Below are 26,673 nucleotides of genomic sequence, written 5' to 3'. Positions count from 1 at the left end.
GGACAGCTTCCCACGCTGCCCGGGAGCTGCAAATCAACTGGAACTATCTGGTTCGATCTGTTGTGACAAAGCACAGTCCAGACAGAACTGGCACCAGGAGGGACAATCATCCTATGAACACACACAGGTCCCCTGACCTTTCCCCAGCATTCCAGAGATCCGGGAGCCGTTGGGCCTGGGGGGAGGGATGGGGGTTATAAATAGCGGGACTGGCCTGGGTAATTCCTTATCTACAAACTCCTATCTCTGGGAAGGTTCAAACCATGTCCCACTGACCACTTCAGACCTTCCCGCCTCCCTGGGATCAGGCCCTGGCTCTCCGCTCCTCAGGCTGTAAGTCTCAGCTGGGTTGTTGCTGTTATGCAGTTGCTAAGCTGCGTCCAGCTCTTTGCAACCCCATGGACTGCAGCCCATCAGGCTCTTCTGTCCTCCTTTCCCAGCATCAGGGCCTTTTCCAATAGGACCCAATCCTAAAATCCCATAGGCTCACACCAGGCCAGGAACTGGCATCAATACATGAGGGCCTTTGTCACGTGGCGCTGAGCAAGGTGAAAGGGCAACATAGGCCAGCAAGGAAGACAGGAGGAAAGAAAACAGGGAGAGGCCTGGTCAGGAGGTGGAGTCCTTCCAGGCACATGGCTGGCCCTCCCCAAGTCCTCGTGGACCCATAAGTCTGCGTTCGTCTCTGGGAGACACAGAGGAGATGTGGGCTGGCCTGGATGACAGCACCCAGGGTCCGCACCCTGCCTCCACCGCTTCTCAGCTGTGCGACTTCAGAACATGTCCCTGTGGGGAGCAGCCCGTGTGCCACAACTACTGAGCCTGTGTTCTGGAGCCTGGGAGCTGCGACAAGAAAAGCCACTGCAGGGAGAAAGCCTGCACACTGCAGCTAGAAAGTAGCCCCCGCTGTCTGCAACTAGAGAAAGTCTGCTCAGCAAAGAGGACCAAACACAGCTGAAAATAAATAAATAAAATTTAAAAAAGAAAGAAAACTCTGCTCAGCACTGAGGTTGCTGAGTCAGGTACCAGGGAGGCTCTGTCCTTCAGGGATGACATGCTGAGCCCCCAGGGAACAAGTTAACTTGAATATGTCACTCAGTACTATTAAGGGACCATTCATTCAGTCCATTCATTCATTCAACAAACATTTGTCGAGAGTGAAATGTATAGCGGTAAAGGAGCCACAGGAGACACAGGTTTGATCCCAGGGTCAGGAAGATCGCCTGCAAAAGTAGATGAAAACCCACTCCAGTATTCTTGCCTGGAGAATCCCAGGGACAGAGAAGCCTGGCCCGCTGCAGTCACGGGGTCACAAAGAGGCAGACATGACTGAAAGGATTTAGCACGGATGTGCATACACAGTGTGTAGCACGCGTCGCCTAAGCACGGCCGATGAGCATCCTGGTCCTGGGCGCTCTGGGGCTTTGAACAGTTACTGCCCCTAAAGTACTCTGTCCACAGTCCTCTCTCTGTCTTTGGAAAGGAACACGATGCATTCTACTTGCCATCATCAAGGCCCTAGGTTTTAGGGAACAAGGGATTGCCCAAAGATGATGATGATGAAGATTATAATGGCACCAGCAAACAAAAAGTGATGTTCTCAGAGAGGTGAAGGGGTTTGCACACAAGAGACTCCCTGAGCAGAAGACAGGACAACATCCCCATCTCCCCAGGCTGTTCGGCCACAAATCTGACCCCAAACCTGAGCTCCCCAACATGATAGCATAGATCAGCCTTCTGCTCCCTACCTGAGGGGAAGGACCAGTTTTCCTTCTGTATTTTCAACCTCTTGTGGGCTGATAATTTACAAAACGCACAAATCGTGTGCTTGAATGCTGCAGTGATGTCAAGTTATTCTAGAAGTTTCTAAACGCTTGCTCTCACTGTTGGTCTTTGTCTCATTGCTACCCAGCACCATACAATTCGTGCGTTGCCCCCACCCCATCTATGAAGCACACTTTGGGCTAGCAGTGATGTGGCTCATGCCACAAGCCATCCAAAATCTAGCAGAACACGCGTGACAAATAAGTGAAATGGGAAGGCAAAGGTGCACTTACTTGCTGATGGCTGAAACCGGATCAGGTCTTGCAAGTCAGTAGAAATCTGGAAGACGTGACTGTAGAACTGCTGGACGGAATTCTTCAGGCCGGAGATCTCTCTGGAATGTGTCCGGAGTGTCCCGTTCATCTGCCGGACGCAGTTCCAGAGGCTGCTCACGTGCTTGTTGAGCCCTTCCTTGATCTTCTGAAGGCTTCCAGAGATGGAGTCAAGCTTGCTACAGGTCTTCTCCATGTGAGACACCCTGTCCTCCACCATGGAGACCTCCCTCTGGACCCCGTGCGTCTTCTCCTTACAAGTGTCCAGCTCGCTGAGGACAAGGTCCTGCAGCCTCTGCCACCTGCCCTCCAGCTCCTCGCAGCAATGCGCTGGGGGGGCCTGGGGAGATGGCAGGGGCGCTTCCGTCCTCCCCGGCTCACCCGCCTTGGACCACCCACCCCCTGCAGCCTTTTTCTCTCCTCTGCCACCGCTCAGCTCATTCTGTAGACGTCTCAAGTGGTCATCTGTGTGGTTGAGCCAAGAATAAAGAAAACTGAAGTCCTGCTGAAGTCGCTGGATGCTGAGTTCCGTGTCCTGAAACTTCCCCTGCATCGTGTCGTTTAGAGATCTCAAAAGGCTCACCGTCTCGCCCCCGTTTCGCAAAGTGTCTTCCATCCCGCGAGGCTCTCCTCGGAGGTTCTGCAGGCACATGTCCTCCACCACCCTCACTTGGTCCTTCAGGCGCTTTAACTCCATCATGACCTGCGGGTGCCCAGCCCCCGACACAGCGGGCGGGACTGCGGCTGGGGGAGCAGGTTCCATCTCCGAGCCATTCACCATCTCCAGGAGGGCGCTCCCCAGCCGCTCCTCCAGGGACTGTATTTTCTGATCAAACAGCTGCCTCAGGCCATCCACCTCCCCATTAATGGTCCCCCGGAGGGTTTCTTCAATGTAAAAGCAGTGCTCCTCTGCATTCCTCTCTGTCACGTTGATCCTTGCATCCAGTTCATGCCATCTGGCATCGAAGTCCACATCCGGCTCTGGAGCCTCCAGGCGGTCAAACTCATTGTCCAATCGTGCATTCAGCATTCTTGTCGCTTCAGCAACTCTTTCAATTTTCTGGTCTAACATCTTGAACTGTGGCCCCAAGTCACCAGGCTTGGTACCGTCACAGCAGTTTGCACGGGCTGGAGGGTCTTGGATCCGGGCTTGAAGGTCACTGATTTCTTTTCTCAGCTTGGCCTCCTTCTCTCCTATCAGCTCAATCACTCCCAGGTAGCTGCTCCCATAGTCATCACAGTGCTGCTGGTAACTGATCAACTTGTACTCGCATGAGTTCTTCAGATCAGCCAGCTTCCGGTCCATCCCTTCCATGAGCTCCTCCCTCAGGGCATCGATCTTACTGTCCACGTAGGCTTGGAAGAGCTCGCTGGTTGTCATGGTGACCGTTGGGCCCTGGGCGGCCTCCTGGAGCTGTCTGAGCTGCCCTTCGTAGCCCTTCACTTTCCCGTCCAGCTCCTCCAACTTGTCACTCTTGGTCTTCAGGGCATCCTTGACTTCAGCCAGTTCAGACTTGATGTCCTTCATGCCTGACTCCTTATTGTTGAGGACACCGGGGGGCTGAACTGTTTCTGGTTCTCCACCCACGGCGCTGTTGGGCGTTGGCCGGGGGTGCAGGTTGCTGAGCCATGAGGCCAGCATCTTGCTGGCATCGTCCTGGACAGCGTGTTTGAGGTTTTCACTCACTCCAGCAACGGAAGACTGAAGGTCCAGAACCGTCCTGGTGAGCCGGAGAACCTTCTCCTCCAGCACCTGAATTTTCTTTTCCTGAAGTTCCTGGGGCCCCTGTTTTGGATCTCTTGTCTGACTTGGGTCTGCTGCAGGAGTGGGTGACAGAGTCTTCTTAGGCTCTGAGACTCGGCTTGGTTCATTGTCTGTTACAAAGAAAAAAAGAGTTGGACACGACTTAACATTTCCTACTTTTACCCGGTTTCTGCAAAGACAATTCACAGGGTACTCCTGGGATATACTCAAACCTCCCCCTACCACTCCCTTCTCACCACACACAGGCAATTACTCTGCTGGAGTGGAAAAGATGATGGGCGTTAAGTCAAACAGACCTCCAGGGCATTCTGGCTCTGCTGTCTATAGTCCGCCCTCGAGCAAGTTAATTCACTTCTGTGAACTATAATCCCCTCATCTATGACTATCTTCCCTCCTCCGGTTGTTAAGAGAATATTCACATGAAACATGACATATGTACAACGGTCTCTTTCACCCTGAAGGGAAATATCTTTACTTATATTATCATCTGAACATATCATTCCCACATTCGTAACTGCAGCCACACCCCAACAGCTGACTGCATTCTGTAACCACAAGAAGTCACTTGGGATCCATCCATTAGTTGCTGGGTGGTGTGATACCATGGCTTCCCTGGTGGCTCAGAGGTAAAGAATCTGCCTACGATGCAGGAGCCACAGGAGATGCAGGTTCAATCCCTGGATCAGGAAGATCCCCCGGAGAAAGGAATGGCAACCCACTCCAGTATTCTTGCCTGGAGAACCCCACGGACGGAGGAGCCTAGTGGGCTACAGTCCACGGGCTCCCAAAGAGTCGGACACGACTGAAGTGACATAGCACACAGCACACGATACCATAAAAGCAGCAAGTTATCCTCCAAGCAACTCCTAAATATTCTCTTTTATTAGCAGCCTTGTGCTGAGAGTCTCACAGACATTGTTTAGCACCATCATGCAGCTGGAGAAACTAAAAGCAAAAGAGAGATAAAACAGAGTCTACTAGCGTCTCCCAACCACAGAGTCATGTGGCCCTATGTAGTGAGATTCACTAAGTCAAAAGAATACATTGAAATCTTCTTTTACCCTTGTCCCACTCAGCTTTGAGATCTCAGACCCAAGACCAGGGATTGAACCTGGGCCCCTGAAGTGAAAGTGCCTAACCACTGGACCACCAGGGAAGTCCCCAAACACTGAGTTTTAGATAATTCTACTTTGAGAAATATACACCACAAGGAAACAGCCCCCCCAAAAAATCATAAAATAATTGTGATGAGTCATAAAATGAAAATAAACATGATATAAATAGAGAGATAAACAAAAAAGAGGTCATCAAAATCTGAGGCACATGATGTCACAGAACACAAGGAATACTAGAAAGAGGAAAAGGGACTTCCGTAGTGATCTAATGATTAGGACTCTCTGCTTCCACTGCTGTAGGCCCAGGTTTGATCCCTGGCTTCCCTGGTGGCTGACGGCAAAGAATCCACCTGCAATGCAGGAGATCCAGGTTCAATCCCTGGGTTGGGAAGGTACCCCAGAGAAGGGAATGGCAACCCACTCCAGTATTCTTGCCTGGAGAATCCCCATGGACAGAGGAACCTGGCGGGCTTCAGTCCATGCGGTCATAAAGAGTTGGACATGACTGAGAGACTAATACACTGGGAACTAAGATCCCACAAGTTGTGTGGCACAGCCAAAAAATAAAATATAAAAATTAATATAAAAAAGAAAGTAATTAAAGAATTAAGATCAATAGGCCTGCAGACAATACTGAGACCTAGCAAGTAAAGTGGAAAAAGTCACACACAACACAGATTATGACATAAAATGCACTAATGTACACTGACAGACAGTGGAAGTAAGTTTAGAACGTGGTAGATATTTGAGCTTAATGGTCATCGTTTTTTCCTCCTCAAACTTTTGCAGATGATCATACAGTTATTATTCATTAAAAGCAACTGAGTGGTAAAACCAAGACTTGAGTTTAAATGTCCCAACTTCCAAGCAGAAAACTAGAAAGAACACCTTGTTTTCCATACTGAAAAAATTCTCTCAGGACACCAGAAATAAAAGTCAATAAGTCACGTACAAATGAAATGCTGTTGTGAGCAAAGGAAATTTTTTTAAAGGGCAGGAGAAGGGGGGAGGATCAGAATGTAAGCAGATGTTTTTCCTTCATATACTACTGGTGACTAAAAACACTGCTACAAATTTCTGGAAGAATAACTTGGAGAATGTATCAAAATACTCAGAGTCCTTTGGACTCTGCAATTACACTTCTAGAAATTTATTCTAGTAAATAATAAGGATTAATCCAAAAATTTAACAGAAAAAGTACGTTTTCAAATACTATCTACATAATAATGAAAAACTGAAAACAGCCTAAGGGACCAACAGTACAAGATTGTATCCAAACAATCACACTCTATGCAGCCAATAAATGATACTATAAAATATCTAATGACATGGATGTTTTTTCATCAATTAAAAATTAAAATCAGTTAAAAATTTAAAAATAAGTGCCCCAAACAGTGTGTTCATTATAATGATGGTGGATTGAGGATAAGCACTTCCTTTCATTCTGAAATCCCATTAATGGCAAAAACAAGAAAAACAAAACAAACGAAACCCCAACCAAGTCACACATAAAACACTGGGAATCAGAATGGTTTTCACAGTGCATTGGAAACTAGAAGAAAAAGAATGTTTTAATTGAAGCATAATTGATTTACAATGTTGTGTTGGTTTCAGATATTCTCTTCTTTAATTGCTCAGACCTGTCCAACTCTTTCGCAACCACATAGACTGTAGCGCGCCAGGCTCCTCTGTCCATGGGATTCTCCAGGCAAGAATACTGGAGTGGGTTGCCATGTCCTCCTCCAGAAGATTTTCCTGACCCAGGGATCGAACCCTCATCTCCTGCATTGGCAGGTGGATTCTTTACCACTGAGCCACCTGGGAAGTCCAGTTTCAGGTATACAGAAGTGATTCAGATAAAAATATACATATATAATCTTTTATATATATATTCTTTTGTCCCATATATATTCTTTTTTCCCATACAGATTATTTACAAGATATTGAGTATTACAAGTATTGAGTTCCATGTGCTGTACAGTAGGTTCTTGTTTATCTATTTTACATATAGCAGTGTATATCTCGGAGAAGGCAATGGCAAGCCACTCCAGTACTCTTGCCTGGAAAATCCCATGGATGGAGGAGCCTGGTAGGCTGCAGTCCACGGAGTCGCTAAAGGTCGGACACGACTGAGTGACTTCACTTTCACTTTTCACTTTCACACATTGCAGAAGGAAATGGCAACCCACTCCAGTGTTCTTGCCTGGAGAATCCCAGGGAAGGGGGAGCCTGGTGGGCTTCCGTCTATGGGGTCACACAGAGTCGGACACGACTGAAGTGACTTAGCAGCAGCAGCAGTGTATATCTGGGCTGCCGTCTATGGGGTCGCACACAATCGGACATGACTGAAGCAACTTAGCAGCAGCAGCAGCAGTGTATATCTGCCAATCCCAAATTCCTAATTTATCCCTCCCCCCAGCTTCCCCCTTTGGTAACCATAAGTTTGTTTTCTATGTCTGTAAGTCTGTTCCTGTTTTGCAAATAAGCTCATTTGTGTCATTGTTTTTAGATTCCACATAAAGTGATATCACATGAAATTTGTCTTTCTCTGTCTGATTTACTTCACTTAGTACGATAATCTGTAGGTCCATCCGTGGCCTCATTTCATTCTCCCTGTGGCTGAGTAATATTTCATTGTATATACATGCCATGTCTTCTTTATCATTCATCTGTCTATGGACATTTAGGCTGCTCCATGTCTTGGCTATTGTAAATAGTAACGCAATGAACATTAGGGTGCATGGACCTCTTTGAATTATGATTTTCTCTGGATATATGCCCAGCAGTGGGATCACTGGATCATACAGTAACTCCTTTTAGTTTTTCAAGGAACCCTCATACTGCTCTTCATAGTGGCTATACTAATGTACATTCCAACCAACAGTGTAGGAGGGTTCCTTTTTGAAAACCAGAAGAAAATTGAGCAACGCGTTTAAAATTCTAAAGGAAAATTATTTCCAACCTAGAATTCTAAAGCTGGCGTAAATATACTTTTAGACTATCATGTCAAAAAGTTTACCTCCCACACAATCTTCTCATGAAACTAGTGAATGATGTGCTTTACCAAAACAAGGGAATAAAATAAGAAAGAGCAAGCGGCGGGGGCAGCGGGGGACAGGAAGCAGGGAATGGAAAGGAGAGAAGTCACAGGGCGGCAGTGTGAACAGGGAGAAGCAGGTGAGCACTCCAGGTGGGGCAGGTGAGAAAGCTCTAGGAGAGATTTCAAGAAGATGAAACTGATGTGTCTGAACATAATGAGGGGACATGAAGATAACCAGCAGAGAGTCTGGGGGATTAAAAATACAGAAAACCAAGCAAAGAAAAACATAATTATTAACACTAAAGAAATAAAAAAACTGTGTAGAAAAGGTAACATATTCATAGCACACTACAGGGTGTAACTCAGCTGTAAACACTATGTAAATACTACAGTGGAACCAATAAATACTGAACAGATAAAAACACAGTATAACTGAATGGAAAGGATGGGGGTGTGGAAGCCTCATGTCAGATGGAAGGGACTTAATTCCTCACCTTCCATAATGAGAAGTAAAGGATGTGGAGGTAAACTCCAAAAGACCATCTAAAGAGTTTAAAGAAATGCTCACATCAGCAGCACATATAGTAAAACTGGGAGGATACAGAGAAGATTAGCATGGTCCCTGCACAAGGATGGCACGTGTGTGAAGCATTCCATGTTTTTCAGCAACCTAAGAGTGGTGGTATTAGTGGTAAAGAACCCGCTTGCTGATCCAGGAGACTTAAGAGACACAAGTTCGATCCCTGGATCAGGAGGATCCCCTGGAGGAGTGCATGGCAATCCACTCCAGTCTTGCCTGGAGAATCCCATTGACAGAGGAGCATGGTGGGCTACAGTCCATGGGGTGGCAAAGAGTCAGCCAGGGCTGAGCAACTTAGCACATCTACACACACACGTCCATCAACAGATAAATGGATAAAGAACATACAGTGTATACACACATACAGTGGAATATTGCTCAGCTATAATAAAGCCATTTGCAACAATACAGACAGATCTGGAGGGTACTATGCTGACAGAAATAAAACTCAGACTAGAGAAAGACAAATACCCTACGTTATCACTTATGTGTGGAAGCTAAAACATAAAACAAATGGATGTATATATAAAAACAAGAACAAATTCACGGATACAGAGAACAAACTGTGGTTACCAGTGGGGAGAGGGGAAAGGGGCGGGACAAGACGGGGGCAGGAGATTAAGAGATACGAACTACTGTGCATAAAGTAAGTGAGCCACAAGGATGTATTACACAGCACAGGGAAATACAGCCATTATTCTGCAATAACTTTACATGAAGTTTAATCCACGAAAATACTGAGTCACTTTGTTGTACACCTATAATTAATATTGTAAATCAACAATACTTCAATCAAAAAAAAATTGTAAGAATTTAAAGCAATTACTCCTGAGAAGAAGGGAAACTGGGGGAGAAAGGGAATCACTGCTTTTCCTAATAGTCTTTATATTATAAAGCGATTCAACTCATTCAACTATATGTATGCTTAAACTTTTACAAGACAAAAGCTAAAACTAAACAAAACAGAAATAAACTGTCTACTGTGATCCAACACGTCCCTCAGAGCCCCCATCAGAGCACTGATTGTGCTCTGTAGAAATTACTTATCAAGTGTTTGCCTCGACTTTTTCTCCAAAACACCTAAGTATAAAGACTGCAGATCTAGAAGCTCAATAAATGTTTGTGGGATGAATGAATTTTTCTTTAACAAACTGTATATGCAGATACAGAAAAGACAGCAGTATTTTATAGTAAAATGTTAACAGTACTTCTCATTTGGTGGTAAGATTAGGTGTACTTTCCCCCCCCCCTTTTCTTGGCCTGGCTGTGCAGCATGCAGGACCTTAAGTTCCCCAACCAGGGATGGAACCCAGGTACCCTGTCATGGGAACATGGAGTCTTAACCACTGGACCACTGGGGAAGTTCAAGATATGTACTTAAATATTTTTCCTATATGTTTCAAGTGAAAGTAAAAGTTGCTCAGTCGTGTCCGACTCTTTGCGACCCCATGGGCTATACAGTCCATGGAATTCTCCAGGCCAGAATACTGGAGCGGGTAGCCTTTCCCTTCTCCAGGGGAACTTCCCAACCCAGGGATTGAACCCAGGTATCCCGCATTGCAGGCAGATTCTTTACCAGCTGATCCACAAGGGAAGCCCCATATGTTACAAACATTCTTTAATTGATATGCATTACTTTTGTAATAAAAGTTATTTTAAAATCTGTTTTACAAGTCTGTGGCAGCAGCCTTGCAGCAGAGGCAGAGATGCTGATTTTTGTGAAGACCCTGAAGGGCAAGACCATCACCCCTGAGGTCAAACCCAGTGACACCATTGAGAATGGCAAAGTCAAAATTCAAGATCAGGAAGGCATCCCGCCTGACTAGCAGCATCTAGCTTTTGCCGGCAAACAGCTGGAGGATGGGCTGTGCTCTGTCAGGCTACAAAATCCAGAAAGAGTTCACCCTACATTTGGTGCTTCGTCTGTGAAGCGGCATCGTTGAGCCTTCCCTCTGCCAGCTCGCTCAGAAATACAACTGAGACAAGATATCAGCTGTGTTATGATCACCTATAGCCTCGGCGGTCAACTGCTGCAAGAAATGTGACCATACCAACAACCTGCGCCCCAGGAGGAATGTCAGATAAGGCCCCTCCGCCGGCTTCTTTGCCCATAGGGCAGCCTCCTGCCTGTGGCCCTGGGGCCTCAGTAAAGTTTCCCTTTCGTTGACTGAAGCAGTAAAAAGTAATAATAATAATAAACAAAATATGTTTTACAGAGAATATTGAGAAACACCACTAGTTTCAAAACTGAAAACACCTCATCAGAAAATATAATCATTTAAAAATGACCTAAACATCTAACTCATAAGAAAATCTAAGTTTTCTCACTGAACTTTAAAAATGAAGAAAGATAAAGTGATGTAGAATAAAATGTCAAAACATCTTTGTCCATAAAAGTCAGCCTCTTGGGGACTTCCCTGGTGGTCCAGTGGTTAAGACCCCACACTTCCAATGAAGGGAGCAAGGGTTCGATCCCTGGTTGGGGAACTAAAATCCCACAAGCTGCACAGTGTGGCCAAAAAATTTTAAAAAGTCAGTCTCTTAAAGTGTTAGTCGCTCAGTCGTGTCAGATTCTTTGCAAACCCATGTACTGTAGCCGCCCAGACTCCTCTGTCCATGGGATTCTCCAGGCAAGAACACTCGAATGGGTTGCCATTCCCTTCTCCAAGGGATATTCCCGACCCAGGGATCGAGCCCAGGCTTCTGCACTGCCAGCAGATTCTTTACTGTCTGTTAATGTTATACTTAAAAGCCAAGGTGGGACTTCCCTGGTGATCCAGTGGCTAAGCCTCTGTGCTTCCAACTCAAGGGGCCCAGATTCAATCCCCAGTCAGGGAAATATTAAAAGTTTCCACATCTTCCAATTAAGACCCAGCATGGCCCCATGAGTAAATAAGTAAATGAATATTTAAAAAAAACAAGGTGAAAATTATCATTGCTTTCTAAACTATTCATTGAGTTTATGCTAATTCACTTAAAAAAATAATCAGAAGCAAATTAAGAACAACCTCTTAATTGGATACTTCTAACTCTAGGCTTAGCTTTGCAAATATGCTCACTGTGCTTGGTCACTTCAGTTGTGTACAACTCTTGCAAATCCATGGACTGGAGCCCTCCAAGCTCCTCTGTCCATGGGATTCTCCAGGCAAGAATACCGGAGTGGGTTGCCATGCCCTCCTCCAGGGGATCTTCCCGACCCAGGGACTAAACTCGTGTTTCCTGTGTCTCCTGCACTGCGGGCAGATTCTTTTACTGCTGAATATCTCACCCCAAACAGAATGAGAATGATTCTATTTCCCTATTTAAAAAAAAAAACCAAACAAACAATTTTAGCGTCTTCAAATTCAGGCTTAAGGGAGCTTGCACATGAAAACTAAAGTAAAAACAAACCAGGCCTCATTACATCATTACAGGAGAATCTCTTCTGTCTCTGCCTCAGGCCACACAAGGCTGAAACCAGCCTCATCTCCTCTAAGGTCTTGGTTTTCACAACCAGCTGGCCCTAACAAAGCAATTTATTTTGTAAAGTTTGTCTTCCAATCGCTACTGCTTCCTCACATCAGTGTGTGTGCCAGGTGCCTCCTGCAGGCACACGGGCATGTTCCTGGAAGCTCTGGGAAAGTCCCGCACGTAACTCACGAAGCCTGGAGTTGGAAGGAGCGGTGATGAGCAGAGCTGAGCGCAGGAAGGCAGTGAGTTACCTGTGGGTTTCTTCATGATGTTGCGGGGTCGAGCGGGCGTGGGGCGGGGCATCCTCCCAGGGTCTCTGGGACCTTCTTGACAGTTTCCCCCCCTGAAGCCAGGGCAGCACCTCCATTCCAACTGAGTCACCGTCTTGTACCTGGTGACGTACCTGGGTCTGAGGTTCACGCGATACCTGCCAAAGAGCAAGGTGGCATCTCCTGTTACTGGTTACTGCGGCAGACACCCCGGCCCTCCTGGCTGCACCCAAGTGAAGAGGCCCTGGGTCATTGCTCTCTGCAGGCTGACCCTGAGGGGTCACCGGTCTCCTCCAGTCCAGCCCTGCCCCCTACCTCCTTCCTCCATCTCTTGGATCCACCTGCCCCCAGCTCCCCTCCCTTGAAAGGCTGGAGAAACAGACAACTCAGAAATCCCTGGCCCACGACTCTCACTGAGAATACAGAGAGTACAGTTGGGTCTGACTCTTTGCAGCCCTATGGACTGTAACCCCCCAGGCTCCTCTGTCCATGAGATTCTCCAGCAAGAATACCGGAATGGGTTACCATGCCCTTCTCCAGGAGATCTTCCTGACCCTGGGATCGAACTGGAGTCTCCTGCACTGCAGGCAGATTCCTTACCATCTGAGCCACCAGGGAAGAAGGGGTGACTCTTACTGGATGCGGGCATTTTTCAAAAACTGGGCTTTCACTTCACTGACGAACTTCTGTTTGACAATTTGCTGCTTGGTGGAGATTCTCCCAGGCCAAGTCAGGCCCATTTGGTTCATGTTTTACACAAACATGCCTGGCAACCTCGCCTCCCACCCTCCGTATATTTATCTCAGCACCTTCTTTCCTGACACCTGGCAAAGGGAGCAGTGAGCCTCTGCAGACCCACTTCATACTATTTGTGTTGAGATCTTGGTGTGGCTCAGATGTTGAAGAATCCACCTGCAATGCAGGAGACCCAGGTTCAATCCCTGGGTTGGGAATATCCCCTGGAGAAGGAAGTGGCAACCCACTCCCATATTCTTGCCTGGAGAATCACCAGGACAGAGGAGCCTGGCGGGCTACAGTTTAAGGGGTTGCAAAGAGTCAGACACGACTGAGCGACTAACACTAACTAATGCACACTCGTGCATCACACAGAGACCCTGGCAACAAGCTGGAAAGTCCGTCAGTCCCAGGGCTGGACCGCAGCCCAGAGCAGAGAGCTGATCCAGGACCCCTGGGCGCCCGGGGGCCAAGCTAGAGTTCACCCCCAGGGGCCCTGCTCACAGCACAGAGGTGAGCGGCCCCTCGTCCACCTTGGCTTCTCCTGCCGACAGCAACCCCAGCTTTCTTGAGTCTCATTAGTCACTCTTCATTTCTAACCCCAGCACTAGCAGCCAGCTCCCTTTTCGGGTTGTTGCTCAAGGGGCCTCAAGTCAGCCAAAGGACTCGGCCTCAGGCCCTGGCCTCACGGCAGGTGGAGTTCAAAGTCACATTCCTGAGAGAATCACAAGTAGCTGAACGTCACAGACTTCCGGCACCCAGGCTGAGGGGCCCGAGCGTGGAGAATCGCAGGAGCCAGGCACTCCTCCAGGCCAGGACAGGCAAGGTGACCCTGCGGACTTCTAGGGCGGCCGGCGACAGTGCTGCCAGGCGCGAGTGTCCCCACACCTGGCTGACCGCCTCACCTGGTCTTGAGGGCATGGTTCTCAACCTTGGCCATGTGTCACATCCACCAGGGACCTGTGAAAGACTGCCCACGTCCGGGCCCCAGCCTCAGAGGCTCTGTTACGACTGGTCTCTGATGCAGCCTGGGTGTGTGGATTTTGAGATGCTTGGGTGGGAACCTTTTTGGGGAAAACTGATGAGAAAACCCAATAAGTAAAACAGAAAAGGGCTGCTCAAGGGGTTCGGGGGCAAAACAGAGGCAAAAGCCCCCTCCTAGGCCCTTCATTCTCATTCCTCCCACATCCCCCATCAAGATCCCACAGAAGACATCATCCCCTGCTCACAGATGGGAAAGCAGAGGCTCAGAGAGCTTAAATGACTCCTCCCAATGGTCAGGAAGGGCCAGAATGCATGCATGCTCAGTTACCTCAGTCGTGTCTGACTCTTTTGTGACCCCATGGACTGTAGCCCACCAGGCTCCTCTGTCCACAGGACTTTTCAGGCAAGAATACTGGAATGGGTTGCCATTCCCTTCTCCAGGGGATCTTCCCAACCCAGGGATCGAACCTGGGTCTCCTGCATTACATGTGGATTCTCTACCATCTACGTCACTAGGGAAGCCCCAGGAAGGGCCAGGACAGGCTTTAAACCCATGTTCTTCCCTGCACCCACCACGGGCCTCCCGGCACGTGGAAGCCACCAGTCTGCCTGGCAACTGCCCTAAATTCAAAGCCACCCCACCCACTCGGAGATGTTCCAGAAGGCCCCACAAGCTGGGTGAGAAGGCAGCCTGAGCATCTAATTCAGTCCAGGTATACTCTTGCCCTCTCCCCCGACCTGGCACCCCACCTACCCAAAGCATCTTCTGTGTGGCCCCAGAAACTACAGGAAAAGAAAGAAAATCCCATTTCATTGTTTTGTTCAAGCACAGCCTAATGCTGGAAAAATGTGTGATCTCAGGAAAACCTGGTTCCTCTGAGCATTTAGGATTGAATGTGAAAATGGGTTTGCTCTGGGGTTTTGTTCATGTGCCAGGTGATGACAGCCCACAGTAAGCCCTCTGACCGCAGCTGAGCCGGGAGGAGGGGCTCTGATGCCGGTGGACGAGGGATGAGGGATGACCCCCACCCCACCCCATACGACCTGAGCTGGGGGCCTTAGCCCCTCACTGCCCAAGAAAGTGCTCAGTTCTCCAACACACTTCATTCTTCTCCCTGAAGGCAGTGATGATTTCAGAGCCAGCTCGTTAAGTTAGGAAAGCCCCCTGGAGCGCCGCCTTCTTCTCCACCCGCCCCACTCCCATTACTCTACGGTTTCTGGTTTCAATGGACTTCAGGTTGGCCGCGTCTCCCACTAAGTTTCCAGCCCCGGGGACAGCTGGAAGCCATCAGGGGCCACCTCCACTGTGGGAAAGCTCACAGCTGCCTCCCTGCACAGGAGGATATAATGCCCGAGGCATTTGCGGGTCCCCAGGCCTCAGCTGCGGGGAGGGAGTGTCATGGGGGAGGCAGGGGATGTTTGGTCCCACAGCATTTCCAGGGTATCCCCAAGAAATAGGGTTGCCAATCCCCCAAGGGCACCCAGGGGGCTCCCCGGAGGGTGGGGAGGCCCCAAGTGGCACCCCCAGGTCTGCTCCCCATCACTCTGGCTTTGTGGAGCAGTATTCCCAGCAGGGAGCTTTTTAAAAAATTTTTATTATTTATTTATTTTTGGCTGCTCTGGGTCTTTGTTGCTGCAAACGGGCTTTCTCGAGCTGCAGTGAATGGGGAGGAGCTGCGGCGCCACTCTCGAGCTGTGGTGAACGGGCTCATCCGGCCAGCAGCAAGTGGGATCCTCCTGGACCAGGGATCAAACCCATGTCCTCTGCATTAGCAGGTGGATTCTTATCCCCTGCACCACCAGGGAATTCCCCAGGGAACTTTTTAAATATGCCCAGGGCTTTATCCTCAAAATTCTGATTTCATTGGTCTGGAGCAGGGGGTCCCCAGGCGTGTGTACCTTACAGAAACTCCCCACGTAATGGCTGAGTACAGCCAGAATTGAGAAGCACCCCAGACTCTGGCAGGGAGTGAATGGAGCCCCTGGACTGGTGCTAGGATGGTGCTCCATAGACATTCACTGAGTCGGTGAGCTGCACCCAGCTGGGGCGGCCGAGGAGGGCCTGCAGCCAGAGGGACAGAGTCATGGCAGGCGGGGCTGGAGCCTTGGCCCCCATCCCAGCCTCGGGTCAGGACTGGAACAGCATCCTGTGCCCTGGGGAGCCCTGACCAGCTGCCTCAGGCCCCCCTGGGGGCAGGGTGGGGGCGGGCAGGCAATGAGCTGCCCCACAGCCCCACCTAACTCCCCTCCTCTCCTCTGAAGTCCTTTTGGGTTACTTTTTGCAGGGGAGGGTGACAAGTGTTCACCCTTTTTACAAGTTCCCCTGGGTCAAGGCACCAGATGAGCCCAGGAGATGCTAACAAGAAGGCAGGTGGGAGAAAAGGACTAGAAAAGTTGACTCAAAACTCAGGGACCATGTGACGGGAAGTGTCCCTGTTAACACACAAGGGGACAAAGTGACTGTGCTTCCATGTGATGTCATCCCCACGAAGACGCCTTCCTAGCAGGAGGTGAGACCTTCCCTCACCTGTTTCCAATTACACTTGAATGTGCTCATCCAGAATTCATCCTTCTCTGGGCAGCCCCAAACCCCAAGAAAGCAAGAATGCCTGGTGGCTCTGTTCCCCACAATGTCCCCGTTTTTCACACTGTCCTACTGTGCTGAATAAATAACTTATTAATTGCTAATCAATAACTGATTGATCAAACAATCAATTAATGACACTAGGCCCACCTTTGACCAGGTTGGGAGAGTCCAATGTCCATACAGAAAAACCCAGAGTGGACTTCCCTGGTGGCGCAGTGGATAAGAATCACCTGCCAATGTAGGGAACACAGGTTTGATCCCTGGTCAGGGAAGATCCCACACGACACAGGGCAGCTATGCCTGGGCACCACTTCTGAAATCCATGTGCCCTAGAGCCCGTGATCCAGAACAAGAGAAGCCACTGCGACGAGAAGCCCGTGTACAACTAGAGAGTAGCCCCCTGCTCACCACAACTCAAGAAAAGCCTCTGCAGCACTGAAGACCCAGCACAGCCAAAAAATAAATAAATAAAAATTAAAGCCTCAGAGTGGTCGGTCCCCAGGTCTCACCCAGAAGAAGTGGCTTCCTGAGTCCTGTTGTTGTTGTTTAGTCTCTAAGTCGAGTCTGACTTTTTGCAACCCCATGGACTACAGCCCACCAGGCTTCTCTGTCCATGAGATTCTCCAGGCAAGAATACTGGAGTGGGTTGCCATTCCCTTCTCCAGGGGATCTTCCTGACCCAGGGACTAGACCCGCATCTCCTGTACTGGCAGGTGGACTCTTTACTGCTGAGCCACCAGGGAAGCCCTCCGGAGTCCTACCAGAACCTAATCAAGCCCTAGGATCCACAGTCATGGGAACAGGACAAGACTCAACACCAGAAGGTAAGCCAGCACTGTGCTTTCCAAGAAGACAGCTGTTATCTGGGGCAGCTGTTTAAATATAAACTGATTAAAATTAAATTAAACTGAACATCTAGTTGCTCAGTCACACTATCCACATTTCACAAGCTTTGCAGCCACAGTGGCCACAGTGTTAGATAAACAATGTTAACGTCTCCATCACCACAGAAAGTTCTGCAGGACAGGGCTGGCCAAGACAGTCATACGATTGTCAAGGGAACAGCAACGGGCCTATGTCTATCTGTTCATCTGATTTCTCCTCTCGTGTCCCCAGCAGCAAGTGGAACACGTGCTCTTGAAATAACCACCCGTCACTGGTAGAGGACCTGTTACACAGCGGTTACACAAGGTACGGGTCCTTTCCCTGCAATCAGTGTTTACCTGTGTTTTATTTTACACTCTACGCAAATTGAAAGCCCGGCGGCCCCTGGGGGACACTCACTTGACTGGGATTTCTCCCAAGAACAGACTTTCTAGTAAATTCCTCTCTGTCCTCCAGACGCTGGCTGGCCCCAAAGAACCTAAAGCCAACTCTTGTTGCTTCATTCCACGTGTGTGGTTCCACACAGGATCATTCAGAATGGGACAGATGATGGAGAAGAGGCGCTTCCTCTCCCGAGGAGGGAGCACCCAGGTCCGGGGAAGTAACCTCCTCCCCCGGAGCAGGAGATGCGAGTTCAATTCCTGGGTCAGCAAAATCCCCTGGAGAAGGAAATGGCAACCCACTCCAGTATTCTTGCCTGGGAAAGCCCATGGACAGAGAAACCTGGACGGTCACAGTCCATGGGGTTGCAAAGAGTTGGACAAGACTGACCGACTAACACTTTCACTTTCTTTCACTTTCCAGGGACAAGGAAAGTCCACACATGTAAACTCGAGAAGTCACCTCCCAGTTTCCGAATGCACATTCAGGGCTGACTTGGGTGTCTGACACTCGGCTACTGCTCCAGGTTTTCCATAGAGCAGTTCAGGCTGGCCACAGCAATTCCACTTTAAAAAAAAAAAACTGTGGTCAAAATACACATTACCCACAGTTTACTGTTTTGGCCATTTTTAATAGCACAGTTCAGTGGCACAAGCACATTCACAATGTCGTACAAACATCACCACCACCATCAACACCATCTACAGAATATCTTTATCACCCTAAACTGAAACTCTGCACCCATATTAAACACTAACTCCCCAGCCCCCACCTCCCAGCCCCTGGCAACCACATCCTTCTTGTCTCCATAAATCTGACTGCTCTCGGTACATCACATAAGTAGAATCACACAGTATTTGTCCTTTTGTAACTAGCTTAGTATTACTTAGCATAATGTCCTTGTAGGAGAGGAAAAAACTGTTCTTCTACCCTCTTATGGGGCTTCCCTGGTGGTTCAGGTGGTAAAGAATCTGCCTGCAATGCTGGAGACGCAGGTTCAATTTATGGGTTGGGAAGATCCCCTGGAGAAGGGAATGGCAACCCACTCCCGTATTCTTGCCTGGAGAATCCCATGGACAGAGGAGCTTGGTGGGCTACAGGGGTTGCAAAGAGTCAGACTCGACTGAGGGACTAACACTTTCTATCCTCTTATATTTCTTTCTGGGGCCTTTGAATCAAACTGACAAAAGACAGATTAACAGGAGAAAAAGACACAAATTTTATGGATGTTAATATTTTTATGTGCCAAGGAGGCCTCACAGGAAAGAAGTGAAAACTCAAAGTAGCAGTTAGACTCAGAGCCTTAGGTACCATTTTAACAAAAGGTGCTCAATTGTGGAGAAGGCACCAGACAGAGAAAAGAGAGTTCAGGCTTCAAGGAGCAATACATCGTGGGGATATGGGTAGGAAAGGAACAGGTGATACGGGCTATCTGGGTGAGGTTTGTTTAGGCAGACTCCTGCCGGTGCTGTTCTCCGTCTCTGGTGATAAGGTTCCCTCCTCTCGTCCCTGTACAGGTGATGCTTCGGGGCATCAATGGGGATCTCAGAAAGGTCTCGTCTCGGGCTTCCCTGGTGGTCCAGTGGTTGGGAGTTCACATGCCAGTGCAGGGGACATGGGTTCAGTCCCTGGTCCAGGAGGATCCCACATGCCACGAGGCAACTAGGCACGTGGCCACAACTACTGAACCCGCACATCCTGGAGCCCGTGCTCCACAACAAGAGAAGCCACCCCATTGAGAAGCCCGCGCCCCGCAGCTCAAGCAGCCCCCACGCAACGCAACTAGAGAATGCCTGCATGGAGCAACGAAGACCCAGCACAGTCATAAATCAATTTACTTTTAAAGAAAGGTCTTGTCTCTTTGGTTTCTCAACAACGTTCAGCTCAGAATAATCAGTATGCCAAAGTGGTAGGTTTTGAGGTGGTGTCTCCTGGTCCCCTTCGCCTGAGGCTCACCCGTGTTGTGGCATGGGTCACAATTTCCTTTTTACACAGTAATTCACTTTTACAAAATTGGGCCTCGGTTTTCCAATTGAGAAATGGCCACGACAGTGCACTGATGTTCTCAGATCCGCCTGTGACAAACGGAGTTTTTCTTTGTTTTGTTTGCTGTCCTACCAATCAGTGAATAATTGAGCCTGTTATTGAAGTAGCAGTTTGCCGAAAGTAAATACTATGGAGGTTGTAGAGTTTGAAGCTGGAAGGGATTTCAGAACTATGTGAAGGAAAAGGGGTTCTGCACAAGCAGAAGTACTTCCTGTCCAAGTCCACTGTGTCCACTGATGATCCAAAAGTCAGCCATTTGAAACCTTGTGTATGGACAAGACAGTCTAAGGAAGTGATTCTGATCCCTAAGTCCCATCTAATGCTGACTGTCCACATTGGGAAAAGTGCCTCCCACCAACATGAGAGTGAGTGAAGAAACCAGAGAGCCTTCTTCCAGGTTAAAGCACATCACCCACAGATCAGGATTAACATCTACACACTACTCATGAACTCCTTATTGCCAAATTCAGACTGAAACTGAAGAAAGTGGAGAAAACCACTAGACCATTCAGGTATGACCTAAATCAAATCCCTTATGACTATACAGTGGAAGTGAGAAATGGATTTAAGGGACTAGATCTGATAGACAGAGTGCCTGATGAACTATGGACAGAGGTTCATGACATTGTACAGGAAACAGGAATCAAGACCATCCCCAAGAAAAAGAAGTGCAAAAAAGCAAAATGGCTGTCTGAGGAGGCCTTACAAATAGCTGAGAAAAGAAGAGACATGAAAAGCAAAGAAGAAAAGGAAAGATATACCCATCTGAGTGCAGAGTTCCAAAGAATAGCAAGGAGAGATAAGAAAGCCTTCCTCAGCGATCAGTGCAAAGAAATAGAGGGAAATAAAGAATGGGAAAGACTAGAGATCTCTTCAAGAAAATTAGAGCTACCAAGGGAACATTTCATGCAAAGATGGGCTCCATAAAAGACAGAAATGGTATGGACCTAACAGAAGCAGAAGACATTAAGAAGAGGTGGCAAGAATACACAGAAGAACTGTATAAAAAAGATCTTCATGACCCAGATAATCACAATGGTGTGATCACTCACCTAGAGACAGACATCCTAGAATGTGAAGTCAAGTGGGCCTCAGGAAGCATCACTACGAACAAAGCTAATGGAGGTGATGGAATTCCAGTTGAGTTATTTCAAATCCTGAAAGATGATGCTATGAAAGTGCTGCACTCAATATGCCAGCAAATTTGGAAAACTCAGCAGTGGCCATAGGACTGGAAAAGATCTGTTTTCATTCCAATCCCAAAGAAAGGTAATGCCAAATGATGCTCAAACTACCGCACAATTGCATTCATCTCACACGCTAGTAAATTCTCATGCTCAAAATTCTCCAAGTCAGGCTTCAGCAATACGTGAACTGTGAACTCCCAAATGTTCAAGCTGGTTTTAGAAAACATGCAGGAACCAGAGATCAAATTGCCAACATCCGCTGGATCATCGAAAAAGCATGAGAGTTCCAGAAAAACATCTATTTCTGCTTCATTGACTACGCCAAAGCCTTTGACTGTGTGGATCACAATAAACTGAGGAAAATTCTGAAAGAGAAGGGAATACCAGACCACCTGACCTGCCTCTTGAGAAACCTGTATGCAGGTCAGGAAGCAACAGTTAGAACTGGACATGGAACAACAGATTGGTTCCAAATAGGAAAAGGAGTACGTCAAGGCTGTATATTGTCACCCTGCTTATTTAACTTATATGCAGAGTACATCATGAAATGCTGGGCTGGAAGAAGCACAAGCTGGAATCAAGATTGCCGGGAGAAATATCAATAACCTCAGATATGCAGATGACACCACCTTTATGGCAGAAAGTGAAGAAGAACTTAAGAGCCTCTTGATGAAAGTGAAAGAGGAGAGTGAAAGAGCTGGTTTAAAGCTCAACATTCAGAAAACTAAGATCATGGCATCTGGTCCCATCACCTTATGGGAAATAGATGGGGAAACAGTGGAAACAGTGGCTGACTTTATTTTTTTGGGCTCCAAAATCACTGCAGATGCTGACTGCAGCCAGGAAATTAAAAGACGCTTACTCCTTGAAAGGAAATTTATGACCAGCCTAGACAGTGGAGAAGGCAATGGCAAGCCACTCCAGTACTATTCCCTGGAGAGTCCCATGGATGGAGGAGCCTGGTTGGCTGTAGTCCGTGGGGTCGCTAGGGGTCGGACACGACTGAGCGACTTCACTTTCACTTTTCACTTTCACACACTGGAGAAGGAAATGGCAACCCACTCCAGTGTTCTTTCCTGGAGAATCCCAGGGATGGGGGAGCCTGGTGGGCTTTCGTCTATGGGGTCGCACAGAGTCGGACACGACTGAAGTGACTTAGCAGACAGCATATTAAAAAGCAGAGATGTTACTTTGCCAACAAAGGTCCGTCTAATCAAGGCTATGGTTTTTCCAGTGGTCATGTATGGATGTGAGAATTGGACTGAGCGCCGAAGAATTGATGCTTTTGAACTGTGGTGTTGGAGAAGACTCTTGAGAGTCCCTTGGATTGCAAGGAGATCCAACCAGTCCATCCTAAAGGAGATCAGTCCTGGGTGTCCACTGGAAGGACTGATGCTAAAGCTGAAACTCCTATACTTTGGCCACCTGATGCGAAGAGCTGACTCATTGGGAAAGACCCTGATGCTGGGAAAGATTGAGGGCAGGAGGAGAAGGGGACGACAGAGGATGAGATAGTTGGATGGCATCACCGACTCACTGGACATGGGTTTGGGCAGACTCTGGGAGTTGGTGATGGACAGGGAGGCCTGGCGTGCTGCGGTTCATGGGGTTGCAAAGAGTCGGACACGACTGAGCGACTGAACTGAACTGAACTACTCTATCTAAAGTAGATAAATAATAAGGACCTACAGTAGAGCACAGCGCTCTACTCAATACGCTGTAATGGTCTATATGGGAAAAGAACCTAAAAAAGAGTGGATATATGTACATGTATAACTGATTCACTTTGCTGTACAGCAGAAACTAAAGCAACATTGTAAATCAACTATACTCCAATATAAATTTTTAATCACAATTCTCATCTTTTTCTTCTATATGACACATTTCTAATTAGAGCAACAGTCAGAACTGGACATGGAACAACAGACTGGTTCCAAATAGGAAAAGGAGTACATCAAGGTTGTATATTGTCACCCTGCTTATTTAACTTATATGCAGAGTACATCATGAGGAATGCTGGGCTGGAAGAAGCACAAGCTGGAATCAAGATTTCCGGGAGACATATCAATAACCTCAGATATACAGATGACACCACCCTTATGGCAGAAAGTGAAGAGGAACTAAAAAGCCTCTTGATGAAAGTGAAAGAGGAGAGTGAAAAGGTTGGCTTAAAGCTCAGCATTCATAAAACTAATATCATGGCATCTGGTCCCATCACTTCATGGGAAATAGATGGAGAAACAGTGGAAACAGTGTCAGACTTTATTTTTTTGGGCTCCAAAATCACTGCGGATGCTGATTGCAGCCATGAAATTAAAAGACGTTTACTCCTTGGAAGGAAAGTTATGACCAACCTAGATAGCATATTAAAAAGCAGAGACATTACTTTGCTGACAAAGGTCCATCTAGTCAAGGCTGTGGTTTTTCCAGTGGTCATGTATGGATGTGAGAGTTGGACTGTGAAGAAAGCTGATCGCTGAAGAATTGATGTGTTTGAACTATGGTGTTGGAGAAGACTCTTGAGAGTCCCTTGGACTGCAAGGAGATCAGTTCTGGGTGTTCATTGGAAGGCCTGATGCTAAAGATGAAGCTCCAATACTTTGGCCACCTCATGCGAAGAGTTGACTCAATGGAAAAGACCCTGATGCTGGGAGGGATTGGGGGCAGGAGGAGAAGGGGACGACAGAGAATGAGATGGCTGGGTGGCATCACCGACTCGATAGAGGTGAGTTTGAGTGAACTCTGGGAGTTGGAAATGGACAGGGAGGCCTGGCATGCTGTGATTCATGGGGTCACAAAGAGTGGAACACAACTGAGCGACTGAACTGAACTGAACTGATGGAGAAATTAATAACATGAAAGTAAAGAAATGCTAAATATTTTACTTGACTCCTTAGGAGGATCCCTCTAAGTTTTAAAAGTCAAAAGGCTTGGGCAAATATATTTCTGAAATACAAAATGTACCTAATGGATCTCAAAGTCAGATTGATAAGCCCTGATTAAAATTGGATTACAGGGCTTTCCTAGTGGTCTAGTGGTTAAGAGTTTGCCTCCCAATGCAGAGGACACAGGTTCGATCCCTGGTCTGGGAAGATTCCACACATTTCAGAGCAACTAAGCCCATGTGTCACAACTACTGAGCCCTTGTGCTTAGAGCCCATGCTGTGCAACAAGAGAAGCCACTGCAATGAGAAGTCCGAGCAACACAACTCAAGACTAGCCTCTGCTCTCTGCAACTAGAGAAAGCCCATTCACAGCAACAAAGACCCAGCACAGCCACCAAAAACAAATTTTTTTAAATAAGATATCAAATTACAATATAGCTTTGTACATTTCTTAAATCACAGCTCTTAGACCAAAGCAATGTGTTGAAAATGAAAGTGTACCTATAGGAGATTGTCTCTTCCCCAAGACAGAGGAGATATTTGCTATTGTTCAGTTGCTCAGTTGTTTCCGAGTTTTTGTGACCCCATGGACTGCAGCATGCTAGGCCTCCCTGTCCTTCACCATCTCCCAGAGCCTGCTCAAACTCATGTCCATTGAGTTGGTGATGCCATCCAACCATCTCATCCTCTGTTGTCCCCTTCTTCTCCTGCCTTCAATCTTTCCCAGCATCTGAGTCTTTTCTAATGAATTGGCTCTACGCATCAGGTGGCCAAAGTATTGGAGCTTCAAGGTCAGTACCAGTCCTTCCAATGAATATTCAGGACTGATCTCCTTTAGGATGGACTGGTTGGATCTCCTTGCAGTCCAAGGGACTCTCAAGAGTCTTCTCCAACACCACAGTTCAAAAGCATCAATTCTTTGGTGCTCAGCCTTCTTTATGGTCCAACTCTTGCATCCATACATGACTACTGGAAAAACCATAGCGTTGATTAGATGGACCTTTGTCAGCAAAGTAATGTCTCTGTTTTTTAATATGCTGTCTAGGTTTTTCATAGCTTTTCTTCCAAGGAACAAGAATCTTTTAATTTCATGGCTGCAGTCACCATCTGCAGTGATTTTGGAGCCCAATAAAATTAAGTCTGTCACTATTTCCATTGTTTCCCCATCTATTTGCCATGAAGTGATGGGACGGGATGCCATGATCTTCGTTTTTTGAACGTTGAGTTGGCCAGCTTTTTCACTCTCCTCTTTCACTTTCATTAAGAGGTTCTTTAGTTCTTCTTTGCTTTCTGCCATAAGAGTAGTGTCATCTGCACGTGTTAAGTGGCTTCAGTTGTATCCTACTCTTTTTGACCCCTTGGACTGTAGCCCGCCAGGCTCCTCTGTCCATGGGATTCTCCAGGCAAGAATGCTGCAGCGGGTTGCCATTCCCTTCTCCAGGGGATCTTCCTGACCTAGGGATCAAACCCAGGTCTCTTCCATCTCCTGCATTAGCAGGTGGGTTCTTTACCACTAGTGCCACCCAGAAAGCCCATCATCTGTATATCTGAGCTTACTGATATTGATATTTGCTGGAGAAACCACAGTTGTAAGCGGTTTCTTTTCCTGTTTCCTCTTGAAGTAATTTCCTTGGGTACTTGGGATGGCAAGTTAGATTTCAAACCCTAAAATCCTCTTTACTTTATGCTCTGATCATATAGCAAATAAGTAAAAGTTTTCCACATCTAATCAACCTTCTTAACCCTGAGGACAGAACAAGTTCCTAAGACAAAGTCGACTGACTGGAGAAAAGTCCAGTGACTCAGTCATGAGGCTGTCCCGACCCAGCTGCAATCGACAGTGAAGTGTCATTTTCAGATTTACTATAAGAGCGGAGGTGCTTTCCCTCAGAGCAGACTCTCATTGCTAAAAATGACATCATCTTCAAGTGCAGGGCGCGCCCAGCAGCATGAAATACAGCTTATACGTGTGTTCCAAGGAGTCCACATTCTTAGCTTTAACTTCTTCACTTGGGGAAATACACGACGGAACACAAGTCCACAGTTGGGTAGTGGCCAGCAAGTGTGGGGGGCCCCCGAGGCCCAAGTGTAGCCCCAGCTTTCTGGAGGCTGAATAATCCAACATTAACGAAGGCCCACAATACCCTAAAGAAATTCTTTGGGGAGGGGCCAAGGCTGCAGCAGGCTGCTTTCCCCAGTACAGTCTATATGATTCCACTTCTCAAAGCCAAATCCCGCCCCCTGATTCCCGGAGTCAGGACCAGAGACCGGTGGCCTCCACCCCATCCCTCCCCTTGGGCACATCCCCCAGGTTCCCACGGTGTGGACACAAGAACAGCTGCAGCCTCAGCCTTTGGCGTGATGCTCGGCCCAAGGGCGATTTTCTGTGGTTCAGAAATCCAGATCTTTCTTCTCAGAGCCGCTGAATAACTCTTTTGATTATTTCCTCTTTTTTTTTAAAGAGGAAGCATGATTTCCTCAAATTCTCCTGCAGAAGTCACAATAATTTCGAAAGCTTTTCTTCCATGTCCTTTGCCTTGTTTGGCAACCTCCCTCCCTCAGCTCTGGTCACTCCGTGCTTTCTCTTCTCTCTCAGCTTCCATGTCTGCCAACCGCCCTTCACTTGCAGCTGCCCTTCACCTTGCAGCCGCCCTTCACCTTGCAGCCG

The 26,673-nt window shown here is 47.6% G+C and overlaps 1 protein-coding gene, 1 non-coding gene and 1 pseudogene across 2 annotated transcripts in view; 2 read left to right on the top strand and 1 right to left on the bottom strand.

Moving 5' to 3' along the window:
• The window catches only part of EMILIN2 (elastin microfibril interfacer 2), a 61,458-nt gene that overhangs the window by 16,554 nt on the left and 18,231 nt on the right, over positions 1-26,673 (bottom strand). The window contains exons 3-4 of the mRNA XM_055417140.2: positions 12,298-12,473; positions 2,058-3,971 (exon numbers count right to left, since the gene is read on the bottom strand). Of these exons, the coding sequence (XP_055273115.2) occupies positions 2,058-3,971; positions 12,298-12,473 (2,090 nt within the window). The remainder of the gene's footprint in view (positions 1-2,057; positions 3,972-12,297; positions 12,474-26,673) is intronic.
• LOC129549932 (U6 spliceosomal RNA) lies at positions 8,577-8,679 on the top strand. Its single transcript, XR_008684737.1, has one exon. It is a non-coding gene; the product is annotated as a U6 spliceosomal RNA (small nuclear RNA).
• LOC148773560 (ubiquitin-ribosomal protein eL40 fusion protein pseudogene) lies at positions 10,300-10,681 on the top strand (annotated as a pseudogene).

Source organism: Moschus berezovskii, chromosome 28 (assembly GCF_049115385.1).
Source record: "Moschus berezovskii isolate FMDL1 chromosome 28, NW_MosBer_1.0, whole genome shotgun sequence".
Taxonomy (NCBI): domain Eukaryota; kingdom Metazoa; phylum Chordata; class Mammalia; order Artiodactyla; family Moschidae; genus Moschus; species Moschus berezovskii.
Note: the sequence above shows the minus strand (reverse complement) of the source record. Positions and strands in the feature narration are given on the sequence as shown.